The sequence below is a fragment of the Rosa chinensis genome, chromosome 3, assembly GCF_002994745.2.
Source record: "Rosa chinensis cultivar Old Blush chromosome 3, RchiOBHm-V2, whole genome shotgun sequence".
Classification (NCBI taxonomy): Eukaryota; Viridiplantae; Streptophyta; class Magnoliopsida; order Rosales; family Rosaceae; genus Rosa; species Rosa chinensis.
The window spans coordinates 33,527,188-33,548,840 of record NC_037090.1 but is presented as its reverse complement, the minus strand read 5'-3'; the positions used below and the strand labels follow the sequence as shown (position 1 = coordinate 33,548,840).

General features: G+C 37.5%; 3 protein-coding genes across 3 annotated transcripts; 2 read left to right on the top strand and 1 right to left on the bottom strand.

Moving 5' to 3' along the window:
* Positions 1-235: 235 nt before the first annotated feature.
* On the top strand, positions 236-2,289 carry LOC112192196 (probable xyloglucan endotransglucosylase/hydrolase protein 28). Its single transcript, XM_024331822.2, has 2 exons — positions 236-459; positions 1,473-2,289. The coding sequence occupies exons 1-2, from the start codon at positions 251-253 to the stop codon at positions 1,981-1,983; spliced, it is 720 nt and encodes a 239-aa protein (XP_024187590.2). The 5' UTR covers positions 236-250; the 3' UTR covers positions 1,984-2,289.
* Positions 2,290-4,058: 1,769 nt separating this feature from the next.
* On the bottom strand, positions 4,059-7,000 carry LOC112192195 (anthranilate synthase beta subunit 2, chloroplastic). The gene is made up of 8 exons (XM_024331821.2): positions 6,845-7,000; positions 6,601-6,758; positions 5,825-5,895; positions 5,631-5,668; positions 5,223-5,333; positions 4,954-5,053; positions 4,494-4,629; positions 4,059-4,364 (listed from the first exon to the last, which is right to left on the bottom strand). Exons 1-8 carry the CDS (start codon positions 6,963-6,965, stop codon positions 4,257-4,259), a joined length of 843 nt encoding a protein of 280 aa, XP_024187589.1. The 5' UTR covers positions 6,966-7,000; the 3' UTR covers positions 4,059-4,256.
* A 5,897-nt stretch (positions 7,001-12,897) lies between these two features.
* Positions 12,898-15,066, top strand: LOC112192938 (ADP-ribosylation factor 2). Its single transcript, XM_024332883.2, has 7 exons — positions 12,898-13,055; positions 13,252-13,406; positions 13,507-13,577; positions 14,227-14,346; positions 14,438-14,556; positions 14,636-14,717; positions 14,803-15,066. The coding sequence occupies exons 2-7, from the start codon at positions 13,259-13,261 to the stop codon at positions 14,806-14,808; spliced, it is 546 nt and encodes a 181-aa protein (XP_024188651.1). The 5' UTR covers positions 12,898-13,055; positions 13,252-13,258; the 3' UTR covers positions 14,809-15,066.
* The last annotated feature ends 6,587 nt before the right edge of the window (positions 15,067-21,653 follow it).

Here is a 21,653-nt window from a genome sequence, read left to right as displayed (position 1 = left end):
ATCTCACCTTTCAATTTGGCAATGCAAGTTTAGTACTTGTATTTTTTTTTTTTTTGCTTTCAAAGTCTCAGTTTCTGTGATACCCAGAAGTTTACTCTTTAGTTTCTTGAATGTAAACTTCGTTTTATGGCCCAAAGTTCAAATCTTCAAACAAACCAATCACACCCAAATTACTCTGTTACGTGTTCATTAATCCGGACTTTAAAAGATGAGATGCTCATCCGTTTTTTTTGTGTTTTGTGTTAAACAGATGTCGAATGCTGACATGTTCCCCAAGAACCATGATGAAATCGATTTCGAGTTTCTGGGTAATATAAGAGGCAAAGAATGGAGGGTTCAGACCAACGTTTATGGCAATGGAAGCACTGATACTGGGAGAGAAGAGAGATACAATCTCTGGTTTGATCCTTCTGAGGATTACCACCAGTACAGTATTCTCTGGACTGACTCTCATATCATGTAAGCATCAATCGAAACCCACCACAATATATTTGGTTTACTCTGTTAAATTTGATGCATCAGCTTTTTGTCAAAGCAAATTTTGTTTCCCAATTCTCACTAATAATGTAAGATTCTAGAGTCTGAAGATTACTGTTTTCCGGGTTTGAAGTTGGCTTTTTTCAGAAGATAGATTTCCCGTTTTGATTAGTGATGTTAGATTGTGAAGTCTGGAGTTTACAGTTTTTGGGATGTGATGGCTCTGTTGTAGGGTAGAGGCTATGTCTTCTTCTCTAGGGAGAATACAGAACAGAACTTGCCCTGTTTTTATCCCTTTATACGAGACCCCGGTTTCATCAAAACCAGCAGTCCTCTGTTCGCATGTCTAGAATAGTGTGTTTCCTGTTTGGTATGCAAGTGAAGAAAACCAGAGGTTGAGAACTCTAGTTCGAATGGTAGATTCTTAAGTTTAACGACAGATAAAACATCTTGGGTGTGATTAAGACTCCAGAATTTCCTTTCGAAAAAAAAAAAAAAAAAACTCAAGAATGTTGATGCAAGCAAGAAACACTAAAATCTTACTAGCACTAGAATTATCTGCAATTCAATTCATAGTCTTGTTCTTGGTCATTTTTTTACTTCTACGAGTAACTAAATAAATGGAATTGCATTCTTTCCATGAAAAGTTCTCTCTTTTCTTTGTTGAAGTTCTCCATCAGTTCTTGTTCCTAGTCATTTCTTGACTTCAGTTCTTGTTCCTAGTCATTTCTTGACTTCAACGAGTAACTAAATAAATGGAATTGGTTGCATTCTTTCCGTGAAAAGTTCTCTCTTTTCTTTGTTGAAGTTCTCCATCAGTTCTTGTTCTTAGTCAGTTCTCGACTTCTACGAGTAACTAAATAAATGGAATTGGTTGCATTCTTTCCGTGAAAAGTTCTCTCTTTTCTTTGTTGAAGCTCTCCATCAGTTCTTATCTACTCTGTAATTTTATATTTTAACTGTGTACTTGTTTCAATTGTGTCTCTTAACTGCAGATTCTATGTTGACAATATTCCCATTAGAGTGGTTAAGAAATCGGAGGCGATGGGTGGTGATTATCCCTCGAAGCCAATGTCATTGTATGCTACAATATGGGATGGATCCGATTGGGCCACCAATGGAGGCAAATACAGAGTCAACTACAAGTATGCTCCATTCAAGGCCGAGTTCTCTGACCTTGTTCTACATGGCTGTGCAGTTGATCCAATTGAACAGGTATCAAAGAAATGTGATAAAACCCAAGGTTCTGAATATATCCCTACCGGTGTTACGCGCCTACAAAGAATGAGGATGGAGAGTTTCAGGAAGAGGCAGATGACATACTCATATTGCTACGACAGAATACGATACAAGGTTGCTCCACCAGAGTGTGTGATCAATCCCCAAGAAGCTGAAAGACTCCGCGTGTTTGACCCCGTTACATTCGGGCACGGGCACCACCGTCAACGAAAACATCACCGCAGGAGCAGCAGCAGAGCAAGCCTAGCGGATACAACTTCTGTTTGAGAATGAGAGGGAGGGTTGCAGATTCAATTTCTCATATGAGCACCATTGGCATTCATCAACTTTTGTGTATAGAGGGTGGGCAGAAAAAAAAAAAAAAAAAAAGCATAAATTTTATTGTGGGTGAATAGAGTTTTTATATGGTTGGAGGGTATGTATATAGTTCATACCTTTATTAGTTCCCAGTTTATTATTCATGCTTGTCCTTTTGGTTTTATAAATTGAATTTAGTGGTGGGTTTATGTACTTTGACACAACCTCATGGGTTCAATAAATTTTAGCATATGGAAGTTTACTAGGCTTGGATTCTGTACTGTCTCTTTGCATTATTATTCTACTAAATTATTATCATGGAGCATCTTCATTTTAACTTATGCCTAGTATTTAACCCAAGTTGAATAAAACCTTATCATTCATTCATTGTCTGTTTGCAGCGGTATAAATAAAGTCAGACTGGTGTCATATACTTTGTCAATGGCTAATTGGAATCCAATGACAATTAAGATGTGACAAGTGATGGAAATGGTTCAGCAAATGGCAGTGTTTTTATGTTGGACTGGACTTACTTTCCTTTCACACTTGCACAGTTTTACAGTGAATGCAGAAGAAGCAGTAGCAACAGAAGCAGGTTAGGTTAGGTTAGGTTTGGTTGGATTCATTCATTCATAAAGGCTTTCAAACTTTGCATCCGTGACTCTGAACAAGAGACTAGGAGGAGTTCTTAACCCAATTGCAATACTTTTTCTGAGTCTCATTTCTGGTGGAATAAACAAATTTGAATTATCTGTCACATATATCATATTTTCTATATGAAGATCCCATCGAAGTGTTTTGGACCACAAGAGAAATGAGCTGCTGCCAATATATTTGTAGTGTGTCTCATGTAATCATCATGTGGTAAGTGGTTAACTAACCATTTCCGTAAAACACTCGCACTAGGAAAACTCTAATACAAATCCAAAGTTGGTGAGGTGATGAGCAAGTGTGTCAATAATGAAGGGTGCGTTTCTTCTTTTTCCAAACTTTGAGATACTCCATAGTCCATGGAAAAGAAAGACCACACCTTGCCACCACTCAACTCAGCAAGATAAGTTCAGTTGTTTAACCTCCTAAGCCTTACATTTTCTTTATCCTCCATTCAACTCATGATTAACAGCCTAACTGCACAGAGAAGAAAACCCTTTTTTCTGTGCAACCTTGGAGGACCGTTCGCCCAAATTTTGATATATCTGCAGATATTTTGTCTTTTTTACTAGGAAAGATATTTCACATATTGCCAACAAAATGTTCTTTACGACCGAGTGTCTCAGTCACCTTGGCCCAATTAAAATGTAGTGACGTAGGCTCTGCTTTTGGCATTCATATCATCCAAGACCGAGTTCAAAGCGACTCCTAAAGGGTTAAATCTGGCATGGGGAAGTTAGAACTGTAAGAACTCTTCAGCCAGAGTCACACTAAGAGTATCATGCAATTTTACTGTCCTCTTTTCACTCCCATCAGAAAATATGTTTGATTAATATGAAGAAAACAGATAATGGTCAAGATTCTGAGACAAATAAACCTTCAGAACCGACCCAAAAACCTTAAGAATCGACCATTTTGGCTGACTCCTGTTGGTGCATGTTTGCATCTGGCACAGCTAATCTTGTCTGTAGCATCATGCACTAGGAATACATTAAGAATCAATTATAGAATCTTACCCAACTTTGTTTTAATAATACGAGTTGCTGCAATTTTTGTACATTTCATTATTCAGAGATGTTACAGTTTCTTAATGTTGCTCATTTCCAGCTTTTATTAATAGCAGCGAAGTCAGCCCTAATGCAGCTGTTAACAACCAACTGTTCTAGCCTAGGTTCTTAATGGGATAGGCTGCCGCAGCAAATTTTGATAATTACATTATAGAATGCCTTGTGGACCTTTGAGCATGTTATGATTGAGCATTGACATTTAGGCTTGCCTGAGAGAGAAGGTTAACTCATTTCCCCAGACAAGGATGGATCATAGTATTTACGAAATTATGCTGTATGGTTTGGTTTGGAAGGAAAAACTATAAAGTAGGCATTGAAAAACAAGGATTATCTTCAGGAAGTTATGGAAGGATTGATAATACTATAATAGAGTTGAAATACTACATGTCTACATGTGATGAAGTACATTGAAAGAGTAGACGAGAAACATGATCAACTTCTGATTCACTAGCGAGCTGACTTAAAGGCCCATAAATATATATTGATCCGATACATTACATTACACTGTGTAGACAAACCAAACCTCTAGTTATTCTCAGATTCCGACTCACTTTTCTCGATCAGTTTTACAAAGTTGCGAACGATTGTCCTGCCTTCGGAAGTGATGATACTTTCAGGATGGAACTGGACACCCTGCAATTTTGAATTCAATGGGTTACAACAAGAACACTACATTTAGCTTATAGTGCAGATTCTACAAAACAAACATCACAATAGTCTCGCTCTACAAAATAGAATGGAAAAAGGACGCCAATGTCTTACCTGAAGATACCTATATTTCTTGTGACGAGCAGCCATTATCAGTCCATCCTCGGTCCATGCTGTAATTTCAAGTTCTTCGCTAGGAAAACTGTCCTTTTCAATTACAAGACTGTGATATCTGCCAGCAGTGAAAGGGCTGAAAAGAAAAGAAAACAAATATGTTAATAACATTATTAATTCAGAGCCCATGTAATGCCCAGGGTGTTTAATACGTATTTGTACAACTTCAAATAATTGCAAATCGGTGAAACCGTTCATTTTTTTCAATAAAATACCAAACAAAGTTGGGTGTGTTTGACAGGAAAATACTTTGGACATTTAATTCCACCACACTTGCATACATCATTTTTTTAGCAACAAACTAAACCCCCAATATGCTACTGTCAAAAGCATAGATAAGTTTATAGAAAAAAGGTAAGACCCCAGATTGTTTAAAACAGAAGTAAATCCACCAACTCACTTTGATAGTCCAGCAAACAAGCTGTCTTCCTCCTTCTCATTATAATACACGGGAGAGCTCTTCCCATGCACAACACCATAAGGAGAACGAACAACATTCCCTGCAACACCACAAAGATCACTTACAAGGCAAAATAGAACCAATAATTCCACTGATATTTTATTATTTAATTTGCTAATTTTACAAGACATGAAAAGAAAAATCATAGAAGATCTAGGTAATAACATGATCAAATTCATAAACCAAATATTCCGTCTTAGAAGACTTGCCTCCAAAAGCCTCCCCAATGCACTGCAGACCCATACACACACCAAACAAGGGGACAATGGGTCCTAACTCCAACACAGTTTGCAATGATATTCCAGAATCTTGGGGTGCCCCTACAAAAGGGAGGATACTATGTGTTAATAAGTACAACATGCTTGCTCACCTAAAAGACAGTTTTAAGGGACTGTGAGGGACAAATGCATCTCAACCACATGTATTAAATATAAAAGCAGAAATTATAACAATTTAAAACTCTGCATTTATTTTCAGCCATCAGATTCACTTGTCTCTCACAATCCCTTAAAAACTGTCATTTAGGTGAGCAGGCCTTATAAGTACAATTGGTTATATGTTTCTCCTTTGTTTCGGTTTTCAAGCATCTATCAAAGGGAAATATCAATAGAACTAACCTGGCCCTGGGGAGATCAAGACTCCTCTAGGATTTTTCCTATAAGAATGGAAAGATGTTATGATGAGACATTTTATAAAATCAGACATTTTAAGAATGATACATGCTCGTTCATATTTGGTTGCACCCACATTAAATAATGTTGATGGATTGGCAAACAACGATCAGGTAAAGACGTAAAGTATAGCTTCTTACCTTTTTAGTTCATCCACTGTTAATTCATCATTGCGATAAACTTCAAAGTGACATCCAAGCTCTCCCATATACTTCATATCATAAGTAAGATATTAGTACCACGCCTTCTTGACTTGTTGGAACCATCAATAAATATATAACGACAGAAAACAATCATATAGGATCGTTACGGAAATCAATACTACGCCTTCTTTACTTGTAGGAATCATTAATTAATAGAACGACAGAAAATAATCATATAAAAGCGTTACAGAAAAATACTTAAAACGCATACATATTCAGGAGAAATTTTGAGTTGTTATATAAAATCTCGTCAAAAGCTCGATACTTTGACAAGTATCACTCCTCATTCCCACATTTCATCTTCATTTTGCATGTGTCATCAACTCAAAAATATCCAACTACAAGAAAGTTCTAATCACTACTCTCATTCTTCACCTCTGTCCAGCTTTCACCATTCCTTGAATGAAATACATCAACTTTTCACTAAAACATCCCTCAGTCCAAAACAAGAACAAGGAAACAGAGAGGTCTAAACCAGGTGTTTCATTTCATTTTCTTTAACCTATCTAATGTTGTAGTCACAGATCTAATACAAAACTCCATGGTATTCCTTACATTTTTATAATTCACAACATAAATGACAAATGAAGAACACAATTCCATGAAAGATCAAATCTTTATCACTGTACACATGCATTTTACTAGCACCAAACATCAAACGAACCATGGCTTATCAAATCCAACAAATTGAAAAAAGGAAAACAGAAACAAGCCTGGCAGAGATTGTAGGTGAAGCTATCATAATTGTCAATAACAATGATGGGGCTGTTGGCCCTCTTTTCAGAAACTGAAGACTTCGAATCGGTCTCATTGACAACCATTGAAGCTTTTGCAGCGAACCCATTTCCCAATTTGAGACCAGATTTCAGTTCTGCACATAAAGATAAGATCTTTGAGTCAAAATCAAAATCAAAATCAAAATCAAAATCAAAACTCAGATAAGTTTGGGAGATTTACTTGAGTTCGTGAAAGAGGGCACATAGATTAAAGTGGGGCGAGGGTTTTGCGGGGTTTTGGGTGAGAAAGGGAGCAGCTTTGGTTGTTTCAGAGAGGCCTGAGATGTCACTGCAGCAGCCATTGAAGCAGAGTGTGGCGTCTCCGTAATTACCAGTTAATCCTACTTGGACTAGAGAGGTGGAAGACGGCGACGTTTGATTTATATGAAAAATAGGATTGGCTTTACTGAGAAAATAAAGGATGCGAGTGATAGCACCCTGAAGAGGAGGCTTATTGATACCACCACTGCCGAGGAGGCTGCTGGTGGATCTCGCCGGCGGCGCCACTAGGATACTGCATTTTGTCGGATAAAACCACATTCCCCGATGGCATTGTCATTAGAACCCACTACACAAGATTCAGTACTAGCACATATAAAGCATTCATCGCTATCTTCTACACCCAAAAGACCCAACAACGGCTACGTTATAAATTCAAGCAGATCCCACCAAATAAAACCCAGAATCTAGCAGGAACTGGCTTAAAGACTCAAACTTTCTTTGATTTTACCACATTTACGATAACAAAGAGTGCGAATTTCTAAGAAACGATGCAAAACCTGAAATGGGTTTCTCTTATATTGTTCAAATTCCGCAGCGATCGTGCAAAATTGTGGAAATTTGAAGCTGAATTGGGGTTAAAGCTCGGAGCTTTGGTGGGTTTAGGTCTCAAGTCAGATCTGGAAAAAAAGGGGTTTGTGGGGAATTGAAAGTGAGATAAAAAAAGGGTGAGTCTGCGTTTGTTGGGGTTTGAAAGTCTCAGTGGCGTAGAGACTAGGGTGGGGTTTTCTATATATAAGAAGAAGAGTGTAAGATCTAGGGTTTGGCAAGAAAATAGTGCTGGGCGCGCGTGTGTGGAGTGATTTTGTGTAAGATGAAGAATTGGCTTATTGAGCACGCATTTGGTATTGTTATAGGGTCTTAAATGGTGGCTGTGAAACCCTCTCTCTCTCTCTCTCTCTCTCTCTAACTTAAGGTGAGGGAAGGGAAGGGAAGGGGGACCAAGATAGCATATTCTTGAATTTGGGGGTGTTTGTGTCTTTTTCTCATTTAGGGTTTTTTGAGTCAGTGTGATGAGTTTAGGACTTTAGGCTAGGGTGGGGTCGGTTTTATTCGGTTCGGTTTTGGGCCAGAATCAAGAACCGCACCGAACTTAAATTCGGTTCGGTTTTTCGTTTTTGAAAATTTAACACCGAAAACCAAACCGAATTGTTCGGTTTGGTTCGGTTCGGGTCGGGTCAAGTTCGGTTTTTTTTTTTAATAAATAATTTAAGCTGAATAAAGAAATTTCATTCTTAATTTTTTATTTTTTTAATCATTTATATATATCCATTTGAGCCACGAATCAATCCCATCTATAATCCAGAAATTAAGAATAAAGGCCATTGGAGCCTTCCTTTCAACAATAATAAAGGCCATTGGAGCCTTATTTATTATAAAAAAAAAGCAACCCATTAACCATATACAGAACTGAAAGAACCACAAAAAAAAAAAATTAAATAAACAGAGCAAATCACTCTTCCACCATGTAAACACAAATTTCACTACTTGAGCTTGTGGATTCTCTCCCAAGGCAACATCTCCGTACCAAGAGCAGCTTGCAGCAATAGATTAAACTGAGCCACAAAAAATATTAGACAAAAGGTAACAGTGCAGCATAAAAAAAATTAGACAAAATGCATACAGGTATAAGACCCACGCAATATAGGAACAAATATATTAGCAAAGATCTTATGAGTCAGAGAAAGGCAATGATATTCAAGAGCCTTGTTCATCATGGTCAGTAACTAATATTCATGGACACATTAGTTATCAAGAACAGTAAGCATTGTTCTTGTTGGCAAAATACTTGAATCATTCAAGACACCAATGGACCTAAAGGGCAAGCTTAATCACAGAATCAAGTAAGAGCGTACTTCTTGGTGATTGAGCACCTAGTAATTAATTACATGTCCCTACAAAACCTACTTTTGAATATTTATCTACTAGTTAATATGAGGTCTCGATCAATAAGATCAGTTGGACAGAAAATAAGTAGGAACTTACCTGCAATTGTCAAGGAAGCTTCAGCCAGATTAAGACCATGAAGCACATCTCCTTCAAGGGTGCGAAGCATGGCAAAAGCTGAAATCGCCAAGTCTATATTCTTTTTCATCTCAAAATGGTTGATAGAGAGAAAATTTAACCTACCAGGAAAAAAAAAAATAAGTCTAAGCCTCCAAATCAAATTCAAAGAAGAAAGACACACAATTAATGTCTTTGCACTAACAAATATATAAGCATGCTCTTTGCCAAAAACAATTAGAATTAGAGAACAAAGATGCAGTATTCAAAGGTTTATTTGTTGAACTAGAAAGAGAACATAAAGGAAACAAAGTAGAACTTACTGGCATCAGTTTTGAACCATTGATAAGTTCCCCAGCTTAAGTTGATTATGTAATTGTACTGCCAGATGGTAAGAGCAAAAGTTTGCATTCCATACCCAGAAATTTCATGCTCTGCTAAAGCAGCTTCCAGCCTTCCACCAACATAAAAGAATCTGACAATTTTGATACTGCACAAAGCAATGACAACACTCATCAGTGACAAAACACAGACCAAGCAAATGCCATTTCCATCTATTATGTACCAAATTTGCAATTTAAACAACATTGCTACCAGAACCAAGCAAATGAAAAGAAAGTTAAGTGCCATTATGCAATCAATAAAGCAATTATGTATCCAATTTGCACACAACACTCATCTATCATTCTATCCCATTCCAACAACATTGCCAAAATAAAAAAGAACTAAAGAAAACGTCAAAATAAAAAGCTAAAGAAAAAGCTAAGCGTACACAAGTGAAGACTTACAGTTTTCCAACCATCATCAGTTTCAACAGCAATCTGGATCTGATTTCCATTTCCTTTGATGTTTCAAGCTTTGGATCAAACCAAACCACAAACAAAAAGGCAAAACAATATAGCATGTATCAGTATCATAACTCACACTGAGGCTTGTTTGTCATAACTATCAACTCAATATCATAAAAGAAAATGAACAACTTACAGGTCTTTCGACATTGAGATACCAAGGTGCAGAAGATGTATCACTGACGAATATAAAGATTGGTACTAAAAAAGCAGAGAACTATTAATCAAAAGCGAAAGAACAGAAATATTCATCATATCTGGGTTTATCAAAAAGACGAAACTACGATGAAACAAAGATATAAACCCAGCATCAAGAGCAGCAAGATTTGAAATTGAAAAAGCTTGAAATCATACCAGCACCTCAACATCGCCGTCGGAAATCTCTTGGATAATCTACGATGAAAATCCTACAGATCCTTGCCTTCGACCAAGAGAATCTCCTTCACTATCCCGCTCAGATCCCTGGCCATCGATTTGGTCTTCATGACCCAACCGAGACCTTAGCCTCGTGAGCTTGATCGATCTAGTCCTTGGGGATCTCGAATTTTCTATGGCGATGAAAAAATTGAAAGGATTGACGAAGATAAGAATGAGAGAGCGAGAGAAGAGAGAGAGTGGCTGAAGAGAAGTTCTCGAGAGAGAGACTGAAGATTGACTGAGGGATTTAGCATCTATTTACTATGGGGGGTGTATTGTATTTAGATTTGTGCAGACTTTTTTTAAATGACAGACTTTTTGAAAAGTCCACAGACTCTTTAAAAAGTTGATTGATTGTTATTGATTTCCTAAAATCATTGATTTTAGCAAAAGACTTTTATTGATTCATGAAAAGTTATATACTTTATTATGAATGACTTCTACAGATTTCCTAGCATGTACAAAATATAAAAACAAAAAACAAAACAAATGTAGCCCAAATACAAAACCAGATAATAACTCGTTACCTCTTCAATGTTCAAGTATTTTCTAATAGAAATTGACTCAAATGAATGATTGTTACTCTGTCTAGCTAGTTTGTTCTCATTCCTAATCTCCCAACAACATAAAGATACAATATAGATCATTTGATGTTTATGATTAATTTCGCCGATTAACATATATCATAACAATATTGGTCAATGTCTTGATCTATAATCAATCAATTGAAATTCAATTGTTCAACCTTTCTTTGAACCATAATATAAATTCAAATCGATGAGAATAATTAATAAGATAGAATTTAGTATGTCATAGCAACACTGTTCAAGATTTTAGGGGTAGACCACAATATTTGGGTTTTAGGGTTTCATAAATCATTTTTATTGCTATTAGAGTTCGAAGTATCACAATTAAAAGACAAAAAAATCACATTCAACAACTACAATGAACTTGTTGGGTATCAAAAAACGTTGATAGCATAAAAGATTAGAGAAAAGACAAAAAAATCAAGAAAGAGAGACGATGAAGGACCAACATCTTCGTGCGCAGAGAGAAGAACTTTGATAGATATTATTATTTTTTTTTTGCAGAGAGAACTTTGATAGACTTTTTCAAATCTTTGGTCTGGAGGCTAGAAAATTATTGGAGTTTGATATGTATAGTTAACACTACAAAGTCCATGATTATCCATGATTTTCTAATTCCATAAGTATGAATGATATTTTGAATACCTCTGTACTTTTATTCATTTTTAAAAGTCCTAATTGAATACCCCTAGATTTTGGTGGAATTCATGAAGTCTTTAAAAATCCTAATTGAATACCTCAAAACTTTCATGTACTTCTAAAAGTCTATATTGAATATACCCAGACTTTTAAATTCCATAGATTTCTTTAAAAGTTCCACTAATTCCATATACAATACACCCCCTATATACTAAAGATGGAGTACTGTTCACAGCTATATACTAAAGATGGAGTACTGTTCATAGGACTGTTTCTAAGCACTGTTCATTGGCTTATGAACAGTGACGGCTTCAGGTGAGCCGGTCATGGATGAAAAGATGATTTTGTCCCTGCTTCATCTCTGCTGCCCGACACCTGTCCACCGTCTCAAAACTCCCGCGTCTTTCTTCTCGACACCTGGTCTGCTGCTCAGTCCTATCGTGTCTTCGCTAACTTCGCTGCACAGAGAGGTGGAGAAAGAGAGAGAGAGAGATAGCGAAGAAGGTGGTACTGTTTGTTGGCGTCTACGATTCGGATTCGATCTTCCCTCTGTAAATCTGGAAGTCTCTATCTACACGGAGAGAGGCGTCTGTCTACGGTAATATTTGCTGAGCCAGATTATCGGGTTAACTGATCGATCAAAGCTGTCCAGACTGGCTAGTTGGAAAGGAAAGGTTTTAAACATGGCTGGACGTCTGACCCTCATTCAATCTGTAAATTCTTCTATTCCCATTTATGCTATGCAGACTACTAAGCTTCCTATGAAATTATGTGACAAGCTTGACAAATTAAATAGGGATTTCTTATGGGGTGATACTGAACAGAAGAGGAAGGTCCATCTTTCTAGCTGGGATCTTGTTTGTAGACCTAAATGTAATGGTGGTCTGGGGATTAAAAAGACAACTACTATGAACAAGGCAATGCTTGCAAAGGCTAGTTGGAGAGTGACTTAGAATGACCAGGGATTGTGGAACAAAATTTATAAGGCAAAATATCTTCAGTATGATTCCTTGCTCCATGAGAACTATAGGAAACCTCCCAATTGTTCTAACACTCTTCTTGCTAAAGCACCCTCCATGATCCTCCTGCTTTAGTCACTGAAGCTCTCTTAGATGATATTGTTGGAGCTCCTAGAGCTAGAAGTTTTGGCGCCAGCGCCAGCAATGTGTTTGTAGCCCAGTTTTCTTTCTGGGCTGATTGCCCTTCTGAAACAAAAAAAAAAAAAAAACAAAAAAGACCCATCATTAATTATATTTGAAAACCCAAGTCCTTTAAAAATTTGGTCGGCCCTTCTCTAATCTCTTGAAACACCAAAATCGATAATTGTTTATGCTACGCGTTGCTTTGAGGCAAACACCGAATGAACGGCATTAACCAGTTGGCGAAAGTTGTACTCATTGTGGAGATAAATTTTAAAAAATTAAAAAAAAAAAAAAAGGGGGTCGGGGAACGTGTTTTTCTAGTTCGCTGACTCTTCCTCCCTCTGTGTCTGTGGCTCTATAAATACAGGGATACTCATAAAGCGTACGTATCGGTGTCAAGGACAGCTCTCTTCTCTTCTTAGACACACACACACAGAGCGGAAGAGGCGTAGATCTCAAATTCCTCTCTTCCTCAGGTACTTTCCCCTCTCCATTTTTCTTCTTAATCCCTCTCAGATCTGCACCACAAATCAACTTTCGCCTCAATTTTTCATGTTCCGCTCCGATCTCGATTCCACTGCCGTGTGCGATCCGATCTCTATGAAAATGATTGTGCAATTGGCTGTGATCTGATTCATTTTTTGTTGTTGTTGTTTGGTTTGGGATCCTTAGGTGAAAAATGGGGCTGTCTTTCACCAAGCTTTTCAGTCGTCTCTTTGCCAAGAAAGAGATGCGTATACTCATGGTGGGTCTCGATGCCGCTGGTAAGACCACCATTCTCTACAAGCTCAAGCTCGGCGAGATCGTCACCACCATTCCCACCATTGGTAACTTTCATGCCCCCATCTCTTTTTGTTCACTACCTTAATCCCCCGCTCCTTGTTCTTCTCCTCCGTATTAATTGTTTTTCAATTATTCTTTGGTCAGGATTCAATGTGGAGACTGTGGAATATAAGAACATCAGCTTTACTGTCTGGGATGTTGGGGGTCAGGACAAGGTATGGCCTTTTTTTTGTTTTCAAAATGTCACTCCCTTTGATAATATATTTTTACGGGTAAATGATGATTCTTGTTCTTGATTTAGTTTGTTCGATAAAACAGAATTGAAACTGGGCCAATTACTTTAGTTCACTTGTAAAGCTTTTAGGCTGCTACGAGGCATACAGGTATCAAGTATAGGGCTACCCTTAACAGACATAAGATATGAGACTGCTTGAAGGAAAAAAGATGAGATTGCCCCTTAAACCAAGAAATAAAGTGTGATGATCCAGATTTATCATTGTTCCACACCGCGTTATCTGCATTGAGAATTTGTGTAGAACAGGAATTCCTGTTAGGGGTTGTGTGAACACTAGTTCCACATTGGTGGGAGCTCAAGTTGGATATTTACTAGTAATTGATTTATCTATTCTTATGGACTGCAGTGGTCTATTTCTTGTTCCTTTTTGTTTTATTTTTGGATGACAGTGTGATGTATGTACTTAATCACAAGCAATAAAATATGTGTGCCTATTAGATGTTTTTATTAATTAATTTCACTAAAGTCTAGAGTCAATATGTTTCTTACTAGTTACATCTAGTACATCTACAATTGAATCTTTTCATAGCTGCTGGCTTTTTGAACTAATGTTTTTTGTTGCCTTCCAGATTCGACCCTTGTGGAGGCACTACTTCCAAAACACACAAGGACTTATTTTTGTGGTTGATAGCAACGATCGTGACCGTGTAGTTGAAGCTAGGGATGAGCTGCACAGAATGTTGAATGAGGTACCTTTAAGCTTTAAAGTTCCTTACGCACATGTTGAGAACTTGTAGCATACTGAAAACTTGTGCTTTTGGACTTTTGTGGCATTGGCAGGATGAGTTGAGGGAAGCTGTGCTGCTTGTATTTGCTAACAAGCAAGATCTTCCAAATGCAATGAATGCTGCTGAAATAACTGATAAGCTTGGCCTTCACTCCCTCCGTCAACGCCACTGGTAAATCAAACTTCTCTCTTACACTCACGCTCACACAAAACTCCCTCACTGTATGACTAGATGAATTTTTTTTCTGCAGGTATATCCAGAGCACATGTGCTACTTCTGGTGAAGGACTGTATGAGGGACTAGACTGGCTCTCAAACAACATTGCAAACAAGGTGGATACATACTCATATTTAGAATATCTCTATTTTCTGGTATGGTTTTCACTTTCCTAATTGTGGTTTCCTTTTGTAATTGCAGGCTTAGATGGCTTACTTGAATTTTGTGTTTTGAAAGTGCTGCAACACAAAGTTGACGTTTGATTCTTGGTGTTCTGCCTTTGCTACCATCTTAAAGTGCTTGTTCCTTGTTTGTGTTTTCCTTTTGCAACTGTGCCCGTCTTTTACCTGTAGTTTAACAATAATTCATAGATTCTCAATCTTTTGTCATGGTATTAACTCAATAGCTTTGTTTCTGCCAATTTATTTTGCGAAAGGAAATAATCATTTATTCTTTTTTTTTTAAGGGAACAACGTCATGTCTCTTATACATAGATCAGGATCTCAAACATAGATTCAGTCAAGCATGAAACTGGTCTGATCATAATGCATGCATGGTCTGTGAATGGTGGTCATTATTAACAAAGTAAATCGACTATAATCAAGGGGATTTCTTCGTACTGCAACACTTGGTTGTGGTCATCTCATGAGAGGTGACACGCTATTTTGATATGTTCTTTGGTTATGTCTTTTCATTCCACAGCAACCAATAACATTACATGAAGCAACCAAATGGGGGCTTTGCCCATACTTTTCTTTCCACATATGGTCAATTTTTTAAATATGAGAAAGTCTAAATTACTACTACTTAATTCAACGAAGTTAAAATTTAGGTAATTTTCTGGTACTCCACAAGAATTATCTAAAAGTTAAATTTAACTTTTGTTAAATTCTCTAGCTAAATAATTATCTAAATTTTGAATGTTAGAAATAATTTAACTTGAGATTTAACTTTCCTTGTTGGAGCATAACTTAAAAACTGACTAGTTATATATATCATTTTTAACTACTTTTAGCTACGATGATAACTATTACTGTTGGAGATGCTCTTAATAAGATATAAGATATAAATAAAGTAGGAAATACACAGACTTACATTTTTTGGAGAAAAAATGAAAAAATTCGGTCCAAACTCCCATAAGCCATCAAATTTCAATTTCTCTCTCAACCAAAGTCCCATTTCAATACAAATCGGACTAAACCCATAAGGGTAGGTTTTACATTTCCAAAACACAAAACATCGAAACAAAATCGAGAAGCTGTCAGGTGGGAAGAACTATGGGTTGGTGTGGTTCTTGGGTCAACCAAAGTTGGATCTAAGAAGTGTGGTGGATGCAACGAATGAGATTTTTGGGAATGGGATCAGGCTCTTCTTTTCCAATGGTCGTTTTGTGGTGGTATGTCCAATGGCGGATCCAGGATGCAAATTTCTGGTGGGCTAATTTAAGACTTGCTTATCTTTCCTATCAATAATGCTTCCAATAATTTTGAGACTAAATTGAAAAAAAAATTAATAGAACATGTAGTAACAAAAGAAAAAATGGGGAAAGACCAAAAAACAACAAAAGAAGCCAAGAAGGAGAAGGGGTGCAGCTATTACCACCCTACAGTCTACTTTGTTCACCCTACAAAACAAATATCACTCAAATATTCCAACTTTAACCTTCCAATTAAGAAAATTAATATATAAAAAAAATGAAAAATTGCAACAACCACTGGTACCTCTGCCAAGCTCCTTCAATTCTCTATTCAGTCCTTTAAAAGAAGCCAATTACTACCTCACAATTCAACTTGTCGTCAACTTATCGAAGTTGAAAAGAGTACATAGATAAGAGAACACTAGGTAGTGAGATTTTAAGAAAACCATGGCATCAGAACAGAAGAGAAGGGATCCCTAGAAAAGGGCAGAGCTGTGATGTTCATTGGTGATATGGGTCCATGGTGTTTCATCATATAATGCATCATGCATGATTTACCAAACCTAAGTACCAAATTTCTATAGGTGGCACTTCTGCCTTTGCTGCACACTAGGCTCCATCCCCTTTCTTCCTTTCCGCCCCCCCCCCCCCCCCTCCTCCTTTCTCTTGCTTCATCAATCAGGAGTCATGCAAGCACGTCGGAGTTCTTTACTAGCTATTAGATAAAACTAAAGAGAGATCTATTTAGAAGAAGGAGAGGCAGCGCTGCAGTTTGGTTCGATAGAGGTGCGTTATGGTTTCTTTACAATGGTAGAAGACAACATTGCAGTTTTTGTTTTGTTATCTGTTTTAGTTTAACAAATAAGGACATTACTGGAAATTTTGGTGGCAAAAATTAAATGTAGGGTGAACAAAGTAGACTGTAGGGTGGAAATAGCCATACCCAATGAGGAAATAGCCATACCCAATGAGGAAATAGCAAAGAAAACAGGCATGAATTGCGTTTCACAGGATTCGAACCAAAATCATCCATAAAAATAACTTATCATTTTGCCAACTGAACCAAGTTGCCTTCTAAAACACTAGCACTGATAATAGTTAAATATAGGAAGGATTTTGGGTGGGTTGGGTTATAGCCCAACCAACCTCTCAAGTTGATCCGCTCCTAGGTGTGTCAGTGATGGCAAGATAAGGAGTACGTGATCTTTGGATCGATGAAATGTTTAGATTTGTTGCTAGACCCAAGTCTGATCTTGGTAAATGGGTGACTGTGACAAGGGGAGTTTGGCTTGAAAAGGGTAGTGGTGCGTTGGTGTGGTAGTATGACGGAGGTGGTGGGGTGACAAAGGTGGTGGTACGGTTGGGGCCTTTCTGAGGCTGAGCCACCTTGGCTAGTGGGCTAAGTTGATGTTTTTGCTGCATTGGATTAATCAAATGGTACCAAATCATAGCCAAATTGCATTAAATTGTAACTAAAACTCCGCATGATGCGATAAATCGTAGTCAAATCAAAGATAGTTATTTCAAAACTTGTGTAGCCTAGAAAGGAAAAACTTCATAATCATAAAAAATGAACAACCAAGAATTTCATAATTCTACAAAATTACAACCAAGTGACACCAATTCATAATTCTACAAAATTACAACCAAGAATTTCAAACAGGAATTAGCCATCATTCTGAATTAGTGTTGAATGGTATCTCTTCGGTAGTGACTACTCAGATGAATGATGACTTGTTGAGTCCTTTTTGTAAAGCAGACATTGAGACTACTTTGAAACAGATGGCTCCTAACAAATCACCAGGAGTAGACGGTTTTTCGGCACTATTTTTTCAGAAGTATTGGCATATTGTGGGAGATGAGGTGACTGCATTTTGTCTTCAAGTTCTAAATGAAGGAGCTGATGTGTCGTCAGTTAATCACACTCTGCTGGCTTTGATTCCTAAAGTTGATATTCCAGTCAATGTTACTGATTTCAGGCCAATAAGCTTGTGTACAATTCTTTATAAGTTGATCTCAAAAACCTTGGTCAATAGAATGAAGAGAATTCTGCCTTTGGTGATATCCCCCTTCCAATCGGCTTTTGTTCCGGGACGGCATATCCATGATAACATAATCACTACTTTTGAGCTCATTCATTCTATTCGTTCTCAAGCTGATGTGCATGAGCCTAAATTGGTTTTGAAATTAGACATTAGCAAAGCCTATGACAGGGTGGAATGGAGTTTTCTAGAGGAGATAATGCTTAAATTGGGTTTTGCTCCAAGATGGGTTGAATTGATAATGAGATGTGTAAAATCGGTGAGCTTTTCAGTGTTATGGCAAGGACAAGCAGTAGGTTTCTTCAAGCCTACTCGAGGTATTCGGCAAGGCGACCCATTATCACCATATCTTTTCTTGATGGTTTCTGAGGGGCTGTCTGGTCTATTTCAGAAAGCTTGTAGAGAGGGTTCTGTAAATGGAGTTCAGGTGGCAGATTCAGCGCCAACAATCAACCATCTTCTGTTTGCGGATGATAGCCTGATTTTTGCAAATGCCAATGTTGAAGAAGTTCTTAATCTCAAACAGTGTTTATTACTCTACGAAGCTGCTGCTGGCCAAAAGGTTAACTTTCAAAAGTCAGCAATTTCTTTTGGTCCGGGAGTCCAAGAGTCGGTCAAGATAGAAATTCAAGAGCTTCTAGGGGTTCCAACAATGCCTTTTCATGAAAGATACTTGGGCCTCCCAACAGTTTCTGGTAAAAATAAGCGTGAGATGTTCAAGAAGGTGAATGAAAAATTGGATTTTCATCTTAGTGGATGGCAAAGCAAGTTTCTGTCGAAAGCAGGGAAGATGGTTTTGGTTAAAGCTATTGCTCAGGCCATTCCCACATATACCATGAATGTTTTCAGGCTTCCTAAGGGCATCTGCAAAACTTTCCAATCAAAGGTGGCGAAGTTTTGGTGGGGTAATGCAAATGGCAGGAAAGGTATACATTGGAGCAAATGGAATCTTTTGTGCAAGAGTAAGAAGCAAGGCGGGCTGGGTTTTAGAGACCTTGAAGATTTCAACCAAGCTCTATTAGCAAAGACTGTTTGGAGAATTAACATGGAGCCAACTTCTCTGGTACATTCGATCCTCAAAGCTAAATATTTCCCATTGACAAACTGGGCAGGTGCACTCTCAAGAACTGGTGACTCCATGATCTGGAGTAGCTTAATATGGGGCCGTGATTTATTGATTAGTGGAGTCAGATGGAGAGTGGGCACTGGTGAAGGAGTTAGTGTTTGGGGGGATAAATGGCTGCCAAATCCTTGGACTTTTAAGGTCGTTACACCTCCGCACCATACTCATCAACACATTAAAGTGAAGGATCTAATGATGCAGCCTGGAATGTGGAATGATCAGCTGGTGAAGAATTTGTTTCTACCTCATGAGGCCGAAACAATCCTCTCAATTCCCCTAGCGGGAGGTAGAAAGACTGATACAATTATCTGGCACTACAACAAGGATGGCCATTACTCTGTAAAATCAGGTTGTTGGCTAGCCTCTGAATTAAAGGTGGTCAAGACTGGGGGGGTTGGAAGCAGTAATTGCAGAGCGTCGAACGGTCTGGTCTGGGATACTATCTGGAGGGTGAATGTTGCAAACAAGATTAAATTATTTTTATGGCGTGCTTGCCATGACTTTTTGCCCTGTGCAGCGAATCTAACTAAACGCAGAATTGGAAACTCCTCTATATGCTTTCGTTGTGGAAAAGATGATGAGACAACTGTCCATTGTTTATGGTCTTGCGCAGCAGCGAAGAAAGTATGGAAGCACTCTTTTTTAAATGGTGTTTATAAAGGTTGGCATGAACCAGCTTTCATTGATTTGTTCCAACATGTGGCTCTTACGTCCACAAAAGAGGAGCTTCAATTCTTTGCTGTGGTGGCATGGTTGATCTGGAGAAATCGTAATAGCTTCAAACATGAAAATAAAGGGATTGAAGGGCAGCAGGTAATCCTGAATGCTAAAGAATGGTTGGATATTTATTTGGAAGCAAGGACTTCTACTCAAAGTTGTTCAGCGCTTAGTCAAATGAAGGCTCCTGTTCAAGTTGGAAAATGGTCCCCACCAAATAGACCATTCTTGAAATTGAATGTGGACGCTGCTACAGATGGAAAATGTGGTGTCTCAGGGGTAGGCATGGCTTTAAGAGATGAAGTGGGGCAACTCAAGTTTGCGGCTCACCAGGTAATCCCAGGTAACCCTCCTGTATTAGCGATTGAGGCATTAGCGGTTTTACATGGTCTGAAGCTCTGTTTGCAAGAAGGTTGTAGGAATGTTGAATTGGAGAGTGATGCGGCTAATGTCATCTTCGCATTGAACAAATCAGGATTGGACTTAAGTATTGAAGGAGCCATTTTTGACGAAGTACGTATGTTGATGCCAGAATTTGAAGATTTGAAATGGAGGAAAATAAATAGAAGTTGTAACCAGGTTGCACACATTTTGGCAAGGCAGGCACTAAGAGCAACGGGTTGGAGTTTTTGGAAGGAAGCTGGACCCCCATGGTTGGAGGAAGTCATAGACAATGATAGAATTTCTTGATGTATGGGGGGTGGTACTCTTTTTTACTTACTCTGATCAAGCAGGGTTTTTGACGAGGCCACCTTAACCCCAATGGTTGTAATTGACCATAGTTTTATTAATGAAAGTTTCTCATTCCGATCAAAAAAAAAAAAAAAATTCATAAGTTAAGAAGAGAGTGTCGAATTATTTTGTAGGTAGGCATCTTGAGACTTGTGCACCGATCATGTCAGAAGAGTAAAAATTTGAGTGTGTTGACTTTATTTTATTTAACTACAAACTTTGCATACCTGATAACTGAATTTTGGAGCTAATTCTCTCAATAATAAAATAAGTCATTTTTTAAATTTTAGCGTCCAAACAAGACCATTTCTATATGAGGGATTAGTCGCAACCATTTTTGCAACAGAAAGAGTCTATGCAATCCCACATTTGGTTTTCTCCCAAAATTGTAAGCGCTCAAAATTTGTTGAATGCATCATGGTAATCAAATTGACAGACTTGAATCCGTTGGCTTATTGATTGGAGAAGGCATTAGAATGTTTGTAATTCAATTAGGATTAATTTGTAATTACCAAACTAATCGAATACCAACGGATACTTTAGGTTTGGTAAACCAACTTTTTGGTAACCAAGACAGATAAAATCGAATTCGAAAATTATCAAAAAAGTTAGTTTGGTTTTGGTAAATACCGAATCTACCGATTATCTAAATATTTGTTTTATATATTGTGGTTTTCAATACACATACATGTATATTAAGAAGTAAACATAAAAATTTTCATAATAGTATGAACATTACTCAATATATTACATTAATAACACGTATTTTGAGTAACCTAGCCAAAAAATGTTCAATAACCTAGTTTTATTGAAGATGGCTAAAATTTGATGTCATATATACAAAAGAAAGCTATGATTAGTAGATGAATACGAAGTTTACGGCTATAAAATTGAAAAACCTAATTTTGTTCATTCTAATTTATACTACAAAGAATTAGTTTTTCTAAAGTTGGTAATACCAGAAAACCAAAATACCGAATTTGGTAGATATGATTAAAAATAAAAAAATTTGGTTGGTAAT